Genomic DNA, 18616 nt, shown 5'->3' on the forward strand with positions numbered 1-18616 from the left:
CTCTGATGTTACATCGCAGACCCACAATTCACTTTGTTTTACTTCTGTACCTGTGAAGAATACAATGTTATTTGCTACAGAGAACACCAAAGAGAATGTAAGTCAGCATACAAGCACATACAAGCACATTTTAGCACCATCCACTGAGATCACTGAGGAGCAATTTTTCCCCCAAAAAATTATTACAGTCCAGTATGGTCATTCTGGACGATATTGTCACTTTATTAAAGGTCCAATGCAGCCGTTTTATCTCAATGTCAAATAATTTCTGTGTAACAATTAAGTATCGTACTATGACTGTTTTCAATTGAAACGGTCAAAAAGAAACAAAAAGAGCAATTTCTCAAGCAAGTATTTTGCTAGGACTGTCTGGGAGTGATCTGAGTGGGGAAGGGAAAACTGAAAACTAGCTGTTATTGGCAGAGAGGATTGGAACTCTCTTTTTTATTGGTCTATTAACTGATTTATCACTTGGTGATGTCACCAGGCAGGCCAAAACTCCATCCCGCCAAAACACCAAAATAGGCAGAGATTTATTATTATTATTATTATTATTATTATTATTTCAGGCAGTCTTTTCAAACAGCTCTTACACTAAAAGGACATTATCATAATTTTCACAGAATTATTCCAACCTCATATTGTGGAAATGCGTATATACAGTATATTCGGAAAGTATTCAGACCCCTTGACTTTTTCCACATTTTATTACTTTGCAGTCTTATTCTAAAATTGATTAAATACATTTTTCCCTCATCAATCTACACACAATACCCCATAAAGACAAACAGGTTATTTAGATTATTATTTTTTAAATATTTTTTTTTAACTAAACAGAAATACCTTATTTACTTAAGTATTCAGACCCTTTGCTATGAGACTCAAAATTGAGCTGAGGTGCATCCTGTTTCCATTGATCATCCTTGAGATTGTTCTACAACTTGATTGGAGTACACCTGTGGTAAATTCAATTGATTGGACATGATTTGGAAAGGCACACACCTGTCCCACAGTTGACAGTGCATATCAGACCAAGAACCAAGCCATGAGGTCAAAGGAATTGTCCGTAGAGCTCCGAGACATGATTGTGTCAAGGCACAGATCTGGGGAGGGTACCAAAACATGTATGCAGCATTGAAGGTCCCCAAGAACAGTGTCCTCCATAATTCTTAAATGTAAGAAGTTTGGAACAACCAAGGCTCTTCCTAGAGCTGGCCACCCGGCCAAACTGAGCGATCGAGGGAAAAGGGCCTTGGTCAGGGAGGTGACCAAGAACTCAATGGTCACTTTGACGGAGCTCCAGAGTTCCTCCGTGGAGATGGGAGAACCTTTCAGAAGGACAACAATCTCTGCAGCACTCCACCAATCAGGCCTTTATGGTAGAGTGACCAAAAGGAAGCCACTCCTCTGTAAAAGAGACATGACAAAACTGCTTGGAGTTTTCCAAAAGGCACCTAAAGGACTCTGACCATGAGAAACAAGATTCTCTGGTCTGATGAAACCAAGATTGAACTCTTTGGCCTGAATACCAAGCGTCATATCTGGAGGAAACCTGGCACCTTCCCCACGGTGAAGCATGGTGGTGTTCGCATCATGCTGTGGGGATTTTTTTTCACCTGCTCCAGAGCACTCAGGACCTCAGACTAGGGTGAAGGTTCATCTTCCAACAGGACAACGACCCTAAGCACACAGCCAATACAACATAAGGAGTGGCTTCGGGACAAGTCTCTGAATGTCCTTGAGTGGCCCAGCCAGAGGCCGGACTTGAATCTAATCAAACATCTCTGGAGAGACCTGAAAATAGCTGTGCAGTGACGCTCCCCATCCAACCTGACAGAGCTTGAGAGGATCTGCAGAAAAGAATGAGAGAAACTCCCCAAATACAGGTGTGCCAAGCTTGTAGCGTCATATCCAAGAAGACTCGAGGCTGTAATCGCTTCCAAAAGGTGCTTCAACAAAGTACTGAGCGAAGGGCCTGAATACTTATGTAAATGTTTTGTCTATTTTTGTTTAAAAAAAGAACATGTGCAAACATTTCTAAAAACCTGTTTGCTTTGTCATTATGGGATATTGTGTGTAGATTGATGAGGGGGGGGGACTATTTAATCCATTTTAGAATAAGGCTGTAACGTAACAAAATATGGAATAAGTCAAGAGGTCTGAATACTTTCCCGAAGGCAATGTATAAAACACAGGACAATCACGTTTTTGACTGCACTGGGCCTTTAACATGAATCAATATGACCCTAATGTTGCTGTAGTTACACAGAGATACAGTTAATGACTCACTTACCCTGTGAGTGTAGTCTCCACATATGCCCTAGAGAGAGAGAGAGAGAGAGAGAGAGAGAGAGAGAGAGAGAGAGAGAGAGAGAGAGAGAGAGAGAGATGGATGGTGAGTAAGATTGATTTTGTAATGAACACTTTTATGGTGCATTGTAGTTGATTATTCCACAAACTCACCTTTTCCCCTTTCAGCCCAGGTTCACCCTGGTAAGTTTATTAAAAAAGGGCGAAGAAGGAGAAAGGATATGAGTGAAGAGAACAGATCGTCGTAAAGAGAGACAGACAATTTATCAACTAATGTCAAATAACAGAAAAGCTGTCAAAACCTAAAAAGAAAAAATAACTTACTGCGACTCCTTTAAGACCACGTTGACCCTAAAAAAAAAAGCAATAAACAGTACCGGTATATCAATCTACGATCAAGAGATTAAAAGCATGTAAAAACATCACATCATCAAACTATCATTTGCGTTTTATAAATGCAACATTAATGATTTTACTGCACATGCATTAAAATACATTTTAAGAGGATCAATGGAAATGATAAAAACAAACTTGAGGAGAATTCAAATAAAGTTCAGATCCAGGCGATAGGCAAACCAACTAAAGGACTGTACCAATCGCTTGTCATAGCCTGCTCTGCTCTGTTTGACTACCCACTAAGGCCTGGGGAGAGCTGTCTAACATCTGTCAGTGGCACACAGTTGGACACATCAAGAACACTCCATGTCTATGACCCTGGTGCATAGGAGTTCCATAAAGGCATTGTGGAGACTGGAAAGATTTCATCTGTGCATTTAATAGACTGGCCTTCAGTACCCTTTAACATGATGATTGACAGCTGTAGACAAAAAAAGGAAAGGAGGAAGGGAAGCGCTGCTGAGGTACACACAAATAGATCTTGGTGGACAGGAAGTGATCTTTGGCAAAAGGGGTAAATTGGTCATCAAAAAGAAAGGAGGATCCAGGCACTCTTGATATAGTTCATTCAAATGTTTTTGTTTGTATGGCATGTTCAGTGGAAACAAAGTTTAAAAACAGTTGTTGGGGGAAGTGGAGTGCGAGGAGAGGAACGGGGTCTCATTAAATGAACATTAATCAACATCGAAAATTATCCACCCCACATGGCCCCCGGACAGGCATGTCCTTTGTATTGGCCCAGGCTGCCTCTCTGCATGTGAGCTTCTGTAGGAAGGCAGCGCTCCAAACACGCTCCGAGCGAGAGGCTGCCGACGTGAATAACCCCCTAATAAAACAAAGCCCCTCATGATAACTCCACAAATCCAACAAAGAGTAATGGCTTTCTAGCGGAGACACAAAGACCTCTAAAATCGGCAGCTGGCTGATAAAAGTCAGACCCGGAGTACGAGATGAAGAAACAGCTTCCAGGGGTACCACAACCATCATCCAAGAAGAACATAGTGTTTAGTGAATGTGTCTTTATTGCCAATGGGATGAAAAAAGGAGGCGAGGCTTCGGGGAAGAGAAGTCATCACTAAAAGAGGGATTCAAGGTCCTAGATGAGATCTGTCCAGCGGTCACAGGTCCGGAGGTGAAGGGGTACAGGACGTTCAACAGTCATTGTGTCATATTCAGAAGCCTCACAGGGAGCTCCACAGGATTCACTAGGGCCTATAAAGGTGTCAGAGTTGTGGGGGAAATTGGAGTCTCAATCCCCTGGCACCTCAGTGGAAGCCAAAATAAGTCATTTTTTTGGGTGATTCTTTTGGAAAGGAGGTTTTTATGGTTTGCCTTTTATGGCTTGCCATGTATCCAGTCCTGCTTTCTATGGTCTGTCTGTTTTATTCATTGTTCTTTTATACTGTTTATTTAGAGGTGTATTTCAGTGTATTCTTGGAGAACTCCACTGAATTGGACTCTCAAAAGCATTTGAATCACCATATGCATGAAACGGACAAGTCTAACTATTGTTTGCCTTTGCTCCTCTGTGTTTTATCTCAGTCAGTTTTACCTCGAGACTGATTGAGAACCTGAGAGTGGAATCCAACTCCCATTTGAAGACCCCATCAACTGAAATACGGACAGATGTTCTGCCTGTCACTAAAACAGACAGACTACTGCTGTCAATCAATCAATCAATCAATCAATCAATCAATCAATCAAATGTATTTATAAAGCCCTTTTTACATCAGCCGATGTCACAAAGAGTTATACAGAAACCCAGCCTAAAACCCCAAACAGCAAGCAATGCAGATGTAGAAGCACGGTGGCTAGGAAAAACTCCCTATAAAGGCCAGAACCTAGGAAGAAACCTAGAGAGGAACCAGGCTCTGAGGGGTGGCCAGTCCTCTTTTGGCTGTGCTGGGTGGAGATTATAACAGTACATGGCCAAGATGTTCAAACGTTCATAGATGACCAGCAGGGTCAAATAATAATAATCAAAGTGGTTGTAGAGGGTGCAACAGGTCAGCACCTGAGGAGTAAATGTCATTTGGCTTTTCATAGCCGATCATTCATGTGTTTGATCCCATTACTATCCAAATAAATCAGGCCACAACAGTGTTTTCCCAATTCATTTTGTGGCTTCACTCATGGCACAAGGTAAACAACTTGCTAAGATGGTCACATGGATAACAAATGGTGCATAGGCAGAATTTACCAACCTGCACATTCATGGTGATCACATTTTGTAGGGCATTGGAAACACATAAAGAGTGTGAGTTTACATCCTTTGCAAGTACAGGAGTGCAGACAGCAATAGGCCTACGCTGTTTACATGAACTGTAAAACTGTGTGCAGAATGACAACACCACTTACCAAGTCTCCTTTCAAGCCGTTCTGTCCCTGTGTGAGCATAAAGGGGGAATGCATGTGGTAAAATAATCAAAGCAAGCTTCTACTTGAGTATCTTGGCAAAACACTATTACCTACTTCCTATAATAACAATAATTATACTAATAGAGATTTTATTACAATAATGACCCTAATCATTATTAACTTAATTATCCCCATCATCATCATCATCATCATCATCATCATCATCATCAGAAGGTGGTGGATTCTGGGCTTTTAAAGTACTTCAATTACTCAATTATTCAACATTTGTCAGGAATGGGGTGAAACTCACGGGCTTTCCGTCCAACCCAATCGGACCCTAGGATAAAAAGAGAGGGGAAGACATTTAAACACAGGTTAATAGCAGCTAATATAGCTGAACAGACCACAGCAATGATATGAAACTCCTTATGAAGGGGAAGAAAGGTATTTCCAGGTCAAGGAAATTGAGGATATAGTGCATGTTTTGTGTTCTGCGGGTGTAAGTGGCATGGTGAGTCTAGCCGGTCACAAAGATCCATTAACATTTCTGAAGGGACTTTAAGGGAAATTATAGTGACTTAATATGCAGCAAACTTGACACACACTTCAAAACGGCCACGTTAAAACAGAAAGGGCCAGCTTTGCGATTGCACAAGGCTCTATTCCCGATAAGGAGGCATAAAGGAGACAGTAGACTGGCTATAGATTTGAATAAAACAAGACCAATGATCAAGGCACTTATGCACTTAACCAGCCATGTAATCTCGGTTACCCAGAAGTAAACTCTAGTATAATTTGGTCAGCTGCGTGATTATGCAGACTCTGCCCACGGGAGACTTCCAGCCAGGAAACATCTAACCTTCTGACATTTGGGAGCTCCAACTATGTAATAAAGCTCCACTTGTAAAATAGTACCCTAACATTATAACACTGTTTATAAAGACTTTAACTGGGGGAGCTGCAGAGTCTTACCGGAAAGCCTGGGAAGCCTCTTGTTCCTGGCTGTCCCTATAGAGAGTCAGAAATAGATGAGTTGAGTTAAATGTTTTTTTTCTGTTGAAAGATTGACATGAAACTCTGGTGAAAGAGGGTCAGTGTGAGAGGGTGCCGTTTTTTCTCTTCCACAGCAATACATTTGGGCAGAACTATAACAGACCTTGACAGAGAGAGAGTGATACCACAGACTACGGGAAGAGCCATCTGTGTGGATTGCGGAGGGAAAACCAACTGACTCTCAAAACAGGAGGGAATAAGAGGGCGAAACACAACACTGGAAAGAGTTTTAGAGGGATGAAAGAAACAAAGGTTGGCGCTTTCCGATCTAATAAAGATAGACTGCGAAAGAGAACAAGTCAAACAAGCCGATTGAGTAAAAGTCAATAACGATTAGGGAAAATGCTTGGATGAAAACATTCTGCACTTAGTGTTGGATATGCTACCCGGCCTGTGGGACTAGAGGAGGCCATTCAATATCCCAGGAAAAAAAGAGAGGGAGAGCCGTAAAGACAAAATTAGGGAGAGTTGAACGTTCCTAATGAAATGTCTGGGACCGGAGTAGTTATTGGGGGATATGCATGTTATCCCTCCCAAAGGGATTGTCTGTTTCGGAAAGACAGCAGAAGGATATGGCTTGTACATGCCTCGCGCATGAGCCTTACAGAGGATCTGGAACACTGAGAATGCAGTGTGATCAAATACAATTCACAATATGGGACCCTTTTCTCTTGCTGGGCTTCTGCGCTTGAACTTGCAAAAAGGTATTGAGCTGTATGCATGGCTCAGTCGTTGGTTTATCAAGGGTAACCTATCATATTTAGTTTTATTTATTCATACCAGTAGGGTCAATTCTGCATGTGGACCACATATCTTAACATACGTCAACAATATGATTCAATATGACCATTGTGTATCACCATTAACATAGAGAACTAATATAGAGAACTGATATAAACATAGGGGTCCTTTCTCCTTTGTTTCCTTATAGTCAGGTTGCAGTAGAACAACTACAGAAGAAGAACTACGCTCATCTATAAAATGACAGTGTGGAGAACAAGGACAGATAAGAAGGGCCACCTTACGGCGGCAGATAGGAACCCTGGCAGTTAGAGCATTGGGCCAGTAACCAAAGGAGTGCTGGTTTGAATCCCGGAGCCCACAAGGTCAAAAATGTGCCAATGTGCCCTTGAGCAAGGCACTTGTTCCAGGGGTGCTGGACAATAGTGATCCTGGCCATGACTCACTCCCTGCAGGTGTCTCAGAGGGAGTAGGGATATGCAAGAAAAACATTACCATTACACCCTTGTGGTTAACGGGACGAACATAAGCATCTCCTCGAATAACCGTTATCTTGCTTTAATTTCTGCTCTTTCTCTCCACCAAAACAATTTCCTCACCCTTTCCTGAGGTGAAGAGAGAGCCTCTTGTGTCGACCTCACCTGCTGGGGGAAACCCCATTTTAATTGCCCCTGCTTTTCTGGTTCTCTGTGTACTCCTTCACTCTCCTGCTGGGCTTTACATCCTCAGTAGCCTGATGTTCATTATAAATGCCTTATTACCGGCCAGGGGAGTGGGAACACTGGTAGTGTATGTCACTAATCGTCAATTGGGAAAACAGATGTCTACTCCTCATGAGCAGCCAGTCTATTGGCTCCTCAACAAGGTACTCTTAACCTTGCTGTCCAAAAACCAGGGCGGAACAAGAAAACCTCAAATTAAAACATGTCCAATTTTTCACAGCATCATCAGGATATTGCACAACTGAGGTGCAACGCAGTACCTCTATTGTCTGTCTACTGATAAAAAGAAAGAAGGAAAACAGGGGGAAGAAAGCTGTTGAAGCAGGATGAACACTTATTTCACCTCAGGAAAATAAATGATTTAATACAATAGGTCCCCTTGGGTTCTGGTGTCTGGGATACAGTATAAGAGGTGGGGGAATGTATTCGCTTCTCATCCTGATGAAATACGGAATGATCCAGATCACAGGCAAATCAAAGCTATGGCATCCTCAGACAATGCCAAAGTACTCCCACACAACCTGTAATTATCGGTCTTCAATCTCCATTAGCTCTGTGGTGGACTAGCTCAGCAACTTGGTCTGGAAAAGTCCTGACAGGCAGACATGTAGAATCTCTGACATTTCTGCTATGTGGTCATGAGTCTGGGGTTCACAAGATAACTTCATTTATAACTGCTGTTGACAAATTCACGACATTACAATCATGCCAGGCTTATTCAGAGTGGCAGGCCATGAGCCATTGGACTGAAGACGTATGAATTGAAAAGGAGAATTGAAAGCAGCAGTTAACAGTACAGGTAATGCACAGGTTTATTAGGTGTAAGACGAGGTGAAGACACTTACAGGAGGTCCTCGTGGCCCAATGATAGACAGGCCTGGCTCCCCTGGCGCTCCCTATGGACAGATAAACAGAATGTGAGAAGACGCACCAACAGTGGAACAAAATAATGGAATAATACCTCTCCCCTAGTCCTATCCAGCTAACCAGATGTTCTGCTTAGTAATTCTGTATAATATGTACTGCACATGAATAAAATGGTAAATGAGGGAAATGATTTAAAAAATAGCCACTAACATATGTAACACATACAGTTAGTCTAGTTCCTACACACGCACACCTAGTCTTTCCCACGTTCCAGGCGAAGAGGCTTTAGAACATATTTCTATACGTTTTCAGCAAAGTCAAAAGTTCAAATTTCAGAAGCATACTTTAAACCTTCGACAGCAGCGCTCGCTCAGAAGGTCAGCAGCACTGCTGTGCAAACACAAGAAAACTCACTGGGCTCCTCTGGCACAAAGTGGGTGATTTGCACAGTGTCAGGCCCGTCCAACGGGACCTACGGACGCTCGCAACACAATCCCAGAAACTACTTGGGCCAGACAGGGCCGGCTCGGGTTTCCAGCACTTTCCCTAATTAGCTTTCGCCCCAGAAACCCTATCACTGGGACATCTTTGATTGCCCAACCATCCATCACAAATGCAGGTGATTTGAATGTTTCTCAACAAATGCCTACTTAGGGACGGGAAGTATTTGTTTTCACACTCTGGTTAGGTGCTGTCGCCTCGCAGCGCTACTGGAGAAGATGGATTGATGGTGCCTCACAGTGGCCAAAAGGCAAACCACTGAGAAAAATGGTCTTCGAATCTACTATAGTTCAGGGGTTTACAGTTCCTCCCATGATACAGAGATCCAACAGACTGGACAAGTGAAGATCTACAGATGCCCTTCTAGAGTGGTCAGATTACTGGTGTTGGAAAGGGTCAATGTGAAGAGGCCGAAAATCATGACTAAGACCAGAAACCACTCAGAACAAACACAGACGTTTACAACCCAGGACTATGAAACACCAAGACTAGAGACAGCCTTTTGAGATTTAATTTCCTCCCATATTAAATCTTCCCATACCCATGAAGTCAGCAGCAAGTGTTCTTTGGGTGAATGCTTCTCTCTCTCTGCTTTTAACCAATTCATCATGGTTTTCCTTTTCTCTGGTCTCCTGCCAGTCACTTGCCCCATACATTACGGCCCACCCAGAAACCCGCAGAACTAATTTGTTTTAAGGTTCCCCTTGTGTTGGCTCTCTGTCTTTGTTCTGGAGAGGATGTTTTCATATTTAATGACGATTTGCAGTCAAGCCTCCCTGTCTAACCCCTGTGCTTCTTCATCCTCTTTCCTGGCAGCCAGAGCTAACCACACATGGGGATACAGGCCACAATATTACACTCCTAAAACAATTGGTGCAGAGAAATATGAGCTAAGCTATTGGATTGTTTTGGACCCAGATCTGTTGGGAGCACCCAAAGCCAGTGCCGTTGTCTGGTTCTACATTTACAGTCTTGGTTACTATTTCTGTTTCCTCACAAGTCCACCCATAACTCCTGAGGCTCTCCGCCGGCAGGCAGACTAGCTGAGCCATATTGAAGTTGTTTGGCTAGCTTGCTACTCTCTACAGTATGACAGTGAAGAATGCAACGCATGTTTCTCCTCTAGCCTCACATTCAGCTCTGCACATCTTATATCACCTCAGGTTTGATGAAAGTGAATCCAAAAAGCTGTTGCCTCTGGCTTTGATTGGAACAAAGGAGAGGGCAGATCTGATCGCTTTTGCAACTGTGGCCATTTAGTGGACTGGAAAAGTCTGCATGGTCAGATTACTATAGGCCATCTGAGGGAATGAACACATATTGAGAACTTCGAGGTGGAAATAAGATTTCATGGTGATGCAATGCACCACCACCAATGCAGATTGGTCATCAGTGTATATCATTTCAGGTAGGGTTCTGAAACCTACATCTTAGTGGAATCTGCTGTGTATCTGGAGTATACCATGATCTCAATAAATGTCTCTCAACTTTCTAGAGGGAGCCTTAAAGTTGTAATATGTAACTTTTTGGGCAACCCGACCAAATTCACATAGAAATGTATGTTATAGATCTGTCGTTCGCATTGAAAGCAAGTCTAAGAAGCAGTAGACCTGTTCTATATGCCTTATTTCTATGCTTCCCATTCTTTAATTTTTGCGACTTTTACCTTCAGTTTAGTACACCAGCTTTAAACAGCTGAAAATACAGTATTTTGGGTTATGGAAAATATATTTCACAGCGGTTTCGATGGTACAATGATTCTCTACACTATACTTGCTTGTTTTGTCACATAAACTGAAATGACTATTAGAATTTTAGCAACCAGCAAATAGTGGGGGTTTAATGTGGGTGTCTTGAGTGTGTGTTCGCACGTGGCAAGCGTTTGTAATTTCACTCTGCCAAAACAAAATACACAGTTATAGTCACTCCACTTGTAGATAACTTGAAAAAGTCCAACCAGGTCTTGTGTCTTGAAGTCACTTAGGATAGTGCTAACCAACTTCTTTCGCCAATTAGCTTCAGCTGGGCTGGTATGCGACCATGGCAAAGTTGGTTTTTACATTGGATAGCCTATCTCTGGGGCTAGTTAGGGACCGTCAATAAATTACACAATGTAAATGGAACAATATTTGCATGTTGCACAACTTTTAGTTGTCTCATTAACAGTGGCGACCCGTCATTCAGGGCAGGTGGGGCACCTGTTCAATTTGGTTAAGACGTTTACACAGATCAGACATGGACAGAATTCTATTAGCTCAGTTTCAAGGGTGTTTATTTAAATAATAAACAAAGAGAAAATAATAGGTCTCCTCCAGGAGATCTCCTCCGGGATACCGTCTTCTGGGCTCCGGGGTCTTGCTGTATCCTGTGGGGAACGGAACTGATGTCCCTCCATTATCTCTGGTACTGAGCATGACAATAAGGGTGTAACCTCTCTTCCCCAGTCCCTACCTCCATCTGCTGCCCTTCTGGTGCCTTTATGGGACTAGTCCAGCTGGTGAGCAATCAGCCCCTTGATTACCCACGTACACGATGGAGGTGTCCCGGTGAAAGTCACCAGACACGACACCGGAGCACTATTGGACTGTGGGAGTGTGATTACGTTCATACCCACGAACCTGCTGGCCCAGGGGACCGAACGTGGTGGGGAGATGTCCATTTCCTGTGTCCACGGTGACACCAAGTGGTATCTGACCGTACAGGCCAACATTGTGTCACCACAAGGGAGCTGCCAGATGATGGTGGGTGCCATCCTGGAGTTGCCGGTACCCCTTCTCGTGGGACGAGATTGTCCGCGGCACTGTGGAGGCACGAGCTGAGGAAAAATGGTATGAGCTGGCAGGAGACGAGAGCGAGGACGACCCGTCGCCTGCGCGGCCCGGAAGCAAGTGGTTGAGAAATCTGTATCTACGGGTCTGGAGTCCCAGGGGGTGTCGGAACCCGACCCTTCTGGTGAACAAATGGAGGAGTAGTCCATCCTCCCCCTCATCGATTTCGAGGGACCAGCCGGGACACCCGCCATGGGCCAACTGAGGGGACAGTTCGGGACTGCCCAATGGGAGGATCCAAACTTGAAAACTGACGCAGCCCAAGTGAGAGGTGGATGGCCAGCTACTTCCAGGGGTGAGTGACTGGCAATAACCCCATTTCCAAATCAAGAATAACCTTTTGTATGAGGTGTCACGCCAACAGGGGGAACTTTGAGAGGTACTGTTGCTGCCCCAACAGTACGTGGGAACTGTTCTTCAACTGGCCCACACCCATCTGTTGGGGGCGCAACTGGGAATGGTGAAGACCCGGGAACGGATCACTGCCCAGTTCCACTGACCTGGGATGAGGAGGGGCGTGGAAGAATATTGTCGCAGCTGCCAAGAGAGTCAAATCACACTTCCGAAATCCGCTGGTCCCCCAACCGATCATCGGGGTGCCCTTTGAATGCATCGCCATGGACATCGTGGGATATTATATATATTTTGTGTCTTTTTTTGCATGTTATTTTGGCTTTAATAGGTGTCACATATCAGTTTGAAACTGTGTAAAAAATAAATAAAACATTTGAGTTAATAAAGTTAATCTCTTTTTTGCTTTCTTGAGTAAAGCAGCTCCAAAAGACAGGTGTTTCAGCCTAGTTCAGTGCTTTCTGTGGAGGTGGGACAGCCAGCGGAAAATACAAAGCGTAGGGGTTGGTAATATTCTCTAGTTGCGCCGTGATTGGCTCAGTGTTCTGTCACTCATGGGGACACTACATCACCGCAAAATCGACAGGGGGAGCTCAAATATCCGAGCCCCCTTGTGTGCTGCCATAGTTACATTAGAAGTGCCCATCCAAGATGGCTCAAGGTCATTGGCCACAGATATAATGACGTCAAATCACGTTATATCTACCGTAGCTTTGATTGGACTGACAACAACATCATACTTTCAAAATCTTAGCTAGAAAGCTAGATAAGCAGTCATCGTCATGAATCAACTCGACAATCTACTGGCAAATCCTTTCAATCCTTGTCATATGAAGAGAAATTATAGATCAAATGTATCAGTGCTCATCGGCCATTGGACATAAACAATGAGTGGTTTAGAAGGAATCAGTGGCTAACTACAAGTGTTGCAAAGCAATCGCTAGCCTGCTATTCAGTGGAGTGGGTGTGTGGTCCAAATCTGGGTTTAAGGGTCTCTTTCCAAGCTTTAAAGGATAAACATTCAACACCATGGGCCAGAAAAGGTTGAAAACATTGGCCATGCTGTCAATCCGGCATGACTTCTGCCGCGTTCAAAACAACTAGACACTCGGAACTGGGAAATGTCAGACTTTCAATAAAACGAGCTCCAACTGGGAAAATAACTTTTGAACAGTCGTCCAACTCAGAATTACAAGTCGGGAATTCGGCCCTTTTTCTAGAGCTCCGACCTGAAGATCGCTGACGTAATGATTCAACCTTGTTTTTTCCCTGAGCTCCCAGTTGTCTTGAAAGCACCATAAATCTAGACTTTGATGACAAAGTTTGATGACCACCGTGCAATCTTCCTGTTCAAGTGAGCACAGCCCAACAAGGTGAGTCCAAAAATGTATACTGTAGCTAAGAAAGTAATACTAAGTGTATGTTGTGTAGTAAGCTGTTAGTAGCCCATGTGCCTCACCCTAATAATTTGGTCCCTTTCCCCATCATAACTTAGACTACTGTTCTGACTTGGAGGTGCACATGTAGCCTATAGCTTGTTTTAGAGAAATATAATCATTGAATATTGTAAAAAAAAAAAAGAATAATTAAGGATTGCCTCTTATCTGCTCCTCAGTGCCTTATGCCATAATTTGTACATCTCACTTATCAGCAGAAACCACATCTGTTTAAGCAAGTCAGCCATATCAGCTATGTTTTTTAAAAGGCAGTACATGAGGCTGAATTAACTGTTTCGCTGCCAGACAAGGCTCCGCTGATAGCCAGGTGTAGCGGTCGTAAGGATTCACTCCATGATGCAGAAAGGAAAGCTCTGCTGTTGGTACAGCTTTATGTAGGCCCTTACAGTTTGTGGGCACCGTTTGTCACGGTTATAGTGCAATTAATGTATTGTTTAGTGTTGTGTAGTGGCTTTGCTGACATGCATCCCACGATTTTGCTAAATCGCCACTGCTCATTAAATGCTTTCAATATTTGTATATGGTTTTCAAGTCGTTGAAATTAGGAGCTATTTACATTTAAAAATATTTTCTCATGTACATTGTGTATTTTACTGATAGTCCCTAACTAGCCCCGTAGGGTTATTTATAGAATGTGAAACCAAATTGACCATGGGCATTATGGGCGCATCTAGCTGGGCGCATCTAGGAAAACTGTTCCATAACCTTCTTTTCCCCCCCTATCACCTCACAAATCTCTGTTTGGGACGATAAGTACTTTATGACCAAAATTATGCTATTTACACACAATTTTGACACTAGAATAAAATGTTTCTGACTCATATCGATGCCAGACAAACTACTTCTCATTTTGAAAATGGCCTTTCAGGGGCAATTGCTCTTTAAATTAGAACTCTGAGACTCTTATGTGACAATTATTTGCTACTCTGTTTCATTGAGTGAAAAAAAACACAGGTAATCCAACCAGGGTGGGAAATGGTTTTCAGAATGTGACCCTAACACCCAGGGCCCTTGAAATAAATCAACTATTACCTCCATACACTACTGTACAGTGAACAAGTGTGTGCTTCTAACCACCACCATCACCACTAAGCCTGTTGAAGCCTCTCTCCCTGCCTTCTCTCCAGCAGGCTTTGGAGGTTGGCTGTTCCTACTGATGTCCCTATACACTTACCTTCTCCCCTGCGTATCCTTTTATCCCCTGGTCAGTCACAGCAGACACAGTCGCATGCAAAGTGTGAAGGAGGAGAGAGACAGAGAGGGAGAGGAACCGGGGTTAGACAGGCACAGAGAGACACGGGGCATGCATCAGCCTCAGAAGTGGTCAAGGGAAGGGGCGGGGAGGGGAAGGGAGGGGTGGGGAGAGGAGGCTGGGCTTGGCTGGGCTGAAGTCTAGGGCCACGGGGAGCTGTCTAGTGTCGAGACGTACTTTTCTCACAGAAGTAGTAGTGACTGAAGGAAAGGGAGAGGCAGTGAGCTGGGAGCGTGGGATAAGACAGAAAAATAGGACTTCCTTTGAGGAGGTACTTGAGGACCACATAGTAGCTTAACTCCTCTACACTGTGTGAAATATTAAGTGCTCTGCATGGGCTTCACAGCTGGAGCGATGCTGCAGAAAGACCCACGTTGGAGAGGGAGTGTTTTTAAAGCCAAAATTTTCAGGCCACAAACAGGAGTCGGATTTGTGAAAATTCACCTCCGGTACGACGACTCAGCAAAACAGAGAGAGCCGAGGTACCGTTATCCATATGTCGCGGTTTAAGATTGCCATGAAATTAACTAAAATAAACAAAATTAAATAAATGAGAAAACAAAAAGTCTGCACGCAAAATGGGGGAGAGCCTTCACTTGTCAGTGCAAACTGTTTTCCTCATCTTTAAAAGAAAAAAAATGTGTGAATGTCTCTTGGCAATTCCACATTCCAAAAACCTCAAAATATAGTTTACACGCGGAATAATAAAAACATGTGAATATGTATCAAGCCAAAAAACGTAACAGATATGAAATATGGGGAAGCTGTGTTTCTAATACAAAAAAAAATAGATACGAAAATGATTCGCTTTTATAACAACATCATTATGTTCTAATAAATTAATGAATAAATTGAAAGCTACAAGTTTGAGAGAGAGTGGGAAGGGGGAGGGGGAGTAATGGAATATTGGATGATGCATTACACAACAATAGAGCATTTTCTGATCTGTGACTTTTGAGATATTTGAGTATGACATTTCAGTGATTTGGCATGTTTGTACGCAGCAAACAAGATCAGCTCCATTAACATGATACAATGTTTGTTAAATGACTTTCGAAGCAGTCATAAGCATGACGTGACGCTTTTAAATGCAGGCCATGTCCACACACTATAAGTGCAAATATTAGGTGATATGAGCGGTTATGAATGCCATGACCGCACAAAAGAGCCTTGTTTGTGAAGTTGAATTCTCGGCATTATGCAAACATGTCAAGTTACAGTACAACTACACATCTTTAGCTATGTCAAAATATTCCCAACCCAATCCTCATATATCTTGATACTCTGCGATACGTCAGTTTTAATAAATGATGAACGAACGGGCACCAAAGGTTGCAATCTGCAATGGGCAATTTTAAACCTTATAATAATTACACATGCATATATACAAAACAACATATTGATTAATAAAGAATGTCAGAAATGTCAGAACATTTCAGAAGAACCTTGATCTGGCTATAGCCTGACCTTTGGTGCCCTTTCCCTTCAGTCTTTTCTTTACAAGTTTAAAGACATTACTCAAGTGTCCTCTATTTGGTCAATGTCCCTTGGACTGTTTCTACACATTACTCGGTTGCACATTGTCATTGTCACTCACCATTCTTCCAGGAATTCCCATTGTTCCTTTGTCACCCTAATAAGCAACGCAAAGTCAAGAGGAAAGAGGGGTAAACAAGGATGATATCTTCTAGAACTACGACAATCACAGCCTGCATGTTAACTTTGCCAATCGTGAGCTATAGCTTTCATCCTATCGTGCCATCAAAATGTCCTAGTATGCTCTTCTCAGCAAACACAGACCATGTGTGCGTTTAAATTGATGGCAGTCAGGCCTTAGAGATCAACTGTGGTAAAGTTAAGCCACTGTATAGCTTTGGAACTATTCACAAACATTCTGGTAGGTTGAGCTATTTTGATTCAGGCATGCTCAAACCTGTAGGTTTCCTCATGGTTAGCTACTGTATGCCAGACATTGGAATAAGTCAGTGAAGCAGTGAACCAACGGTGGTCAGAAGACAAGCCTCATCAGAGAGGATTTGAAACAAATGGTTCATAAAAGGGAAACATTGTGTCAGAACTCACTAAATAGACTGTGCATACTTTCCCTTAATCACTTAAACATCAGATGCTTGTCAGAGATGAGGTTTGCCAGCTGACCAGCTTGGGGCCAGTCCCATAAGTCGTTACAACGCACAGCGAAAACAACATGTGCTGGATACCTGAATCTGTGAGCGATGTTGGGTGGAGAGGCCTGGGTTGGACTTCCACTCTCTCTCCACCCCCCCCTCAATATAGTATGGACCTAAGTACTAACCTAACATGGGTGGTCATCAATATAAAGCTGAATATCTTTTAGCGAGTCCCACAGGTGACGGCTATTTTTAAGAAAATAAAGAGAAATAGTTGCCCCATAACAACAAAAAAGAAAAGATTGTTAATTTTTTTAAAAAACGCAACAGCTCTGTAGAATGGCAGCTATTTCAAATCTGGCTGTGATGAAAAACAATGACTCCCACGCTGGAACATCATTATCAGGTCTCTAGAGATGTCATGGCGTAAGGCAGGGCTCTATATGCCCTCTCCAAGGTTCTGATTCAAGACAAGGCCTTGCAATATCATACCGCTCAACGTTTCCCTATATTCAGTATTATGCCTTTATAAGGAGCAGAACGAGTCATTTCCTAGGTCACTTAATGCAGCTTTCGCTCAAACTGTTGATTCCCGAGCATCACATGAACTGCTGGCTCTCTAAACTTTATCCCGCGCAGAGCCAAGTCTGTTATTGTACTAGGCAGCATTCCGAGAGATCTCAGACAGAAATCGGATCACTCCCCACTCTATTCCCCACTGTGTTTTCCTTCTATTGTTGAAGTCGGTTGCCCTAAAAAAAACAAGAGTTTAGGCGACCACATCCACCCCACCCCCTCCCCACCCCCTGTACCCTCTGACCCCCTCCCACCTGTCACTCTCAGCCTGGGATTTAGAGTTGCTGGGACTGCGGCAGTCTTAAATTCACTGGTCCCTGACCACACTGCTGAGTCCCCCCCCCCCCCCCCACTAAACAAACATGCATGGATGCATGTCCGTGCACTTACGCACGGACACACACACACACACCCCTGCAGGAGGATTTACAAGTGTATTAACAGGAGTAATGAGACTCAGCTGGACTATAGGTTCGAGCCCAGCACACTCTCACTCCACGGACCGGCTCCACTCACCACCGCTTGCATGGCTGCTGCTTCAGTATATACACACTCAGACCAGCGGATTACTTTAGATGAGGCATGACTGAAGGAGGATGTATAGGGCTGAAAGTATTATGATAGTCAAGAGTTTGTGGCGTAATGTGATAATTACGTGACGGTTGTCATTGTAGAATAATGAATCAATGGGAATGAGTTCGTGGAAGCTGCATGGAGAAATTGTGAAATGAATATATAGCAGGCTTGAAGTGGAGAGTAGAAAATAGTGAAGTGTTAGCGTGACAGAACTGTATAGAGTTCCAACATCACGCGAGGTGGTTTTGTTCTTTTGTTCAAAACTCACATCTGATATACCACACTCTATGGAAAAAGGGGAGGCATTACTGATTTATATGCAGACAAGTTCCCTCTCCAAAACCACATCCTTTCCAAGAAGAGAGGAGAGCACTTGTGATAAAATGTCTAGTTCTTTGACAGTGTCATCAATCAAAAATCCTGGAACTTATCATGTCCGTACTTTGACAAAACCTGTCAGTTAATCCCCCTTGAAAAAGCTCACCCTGTGAGCTTTCTC

General features: G+C 43.2%; 1 protein-coding gene across 18 annotated transcripts in view; it reads right to left on the reverse strand.

The window, feature by feature from the left end:
- The window catches only part of LOC124038215 (collagen alpha-1(XIII) chain-like), a 113662-nt gene that overhangs the window by 34377 nt on the left and 60669 nt on the right, over window positions 1-18616 (reverse strand). For 14 of the 18 annotated variants that reach the window (XM_046353790.1, XM_046353798.1, XM_046353801.1 and 11 more), the window contains 9 exons: window positions 16434-16469; window positions 14759-14785; window positions 8426-8476; window positions 6037-6072; window positions 5375-5401; window positions 5065-5091; window positions 2635-2661; window positions 2464-2490; window positions 2294-2320 (listed from right to left, as the gene is read on the reverse strand). In XM_046353790.1, coding sequence (XP_046209746.1) covers window positions 2294-2320; window positions 2464-2490; window positions 2635-2661; window positions 5065-5091; window positions 5375-5401; window positions 6037-6072; window positions 8426-8476; window positions 14759-14785; window positions 16434-16469 — 285 coding nt within the window. The remainder of the gene's footprint in view (window positions 1-2293; window positions 2321-2463; window positions 2491-2634; window positions 2662-5064; window positions 5092-5374; window positions 5402-6036; window positions 6073-8425; window positions 8477-14758; window positions 14786-16433; window positions 16470-18616) is intronic. The other 4 variants (XM_046353802.1, XM_046353794.1, XM_046353804.1 and 1 more) reach the window with 2 other exon arrangements.

The sequence above is a fragment of the Oncorhynchus gorbuscha genome, linkage group LG06 (genome assembly GCF_021184085.1).
Source record: "Oncorhynchus gorbuscha isolate QuinsamMale2020 ecotype Even-year linkage group LG06, OgorEven_v1.0, whole genome shotgun sequence".
NCBI classification, from domain to species: domain Eukaryota; kingdom Metazoa; phylum Chordata; class Actinopteri; order Salmoniformes; family Salmonidae; genus Oncorhynchus; species Oncorhynchus gorbuscha.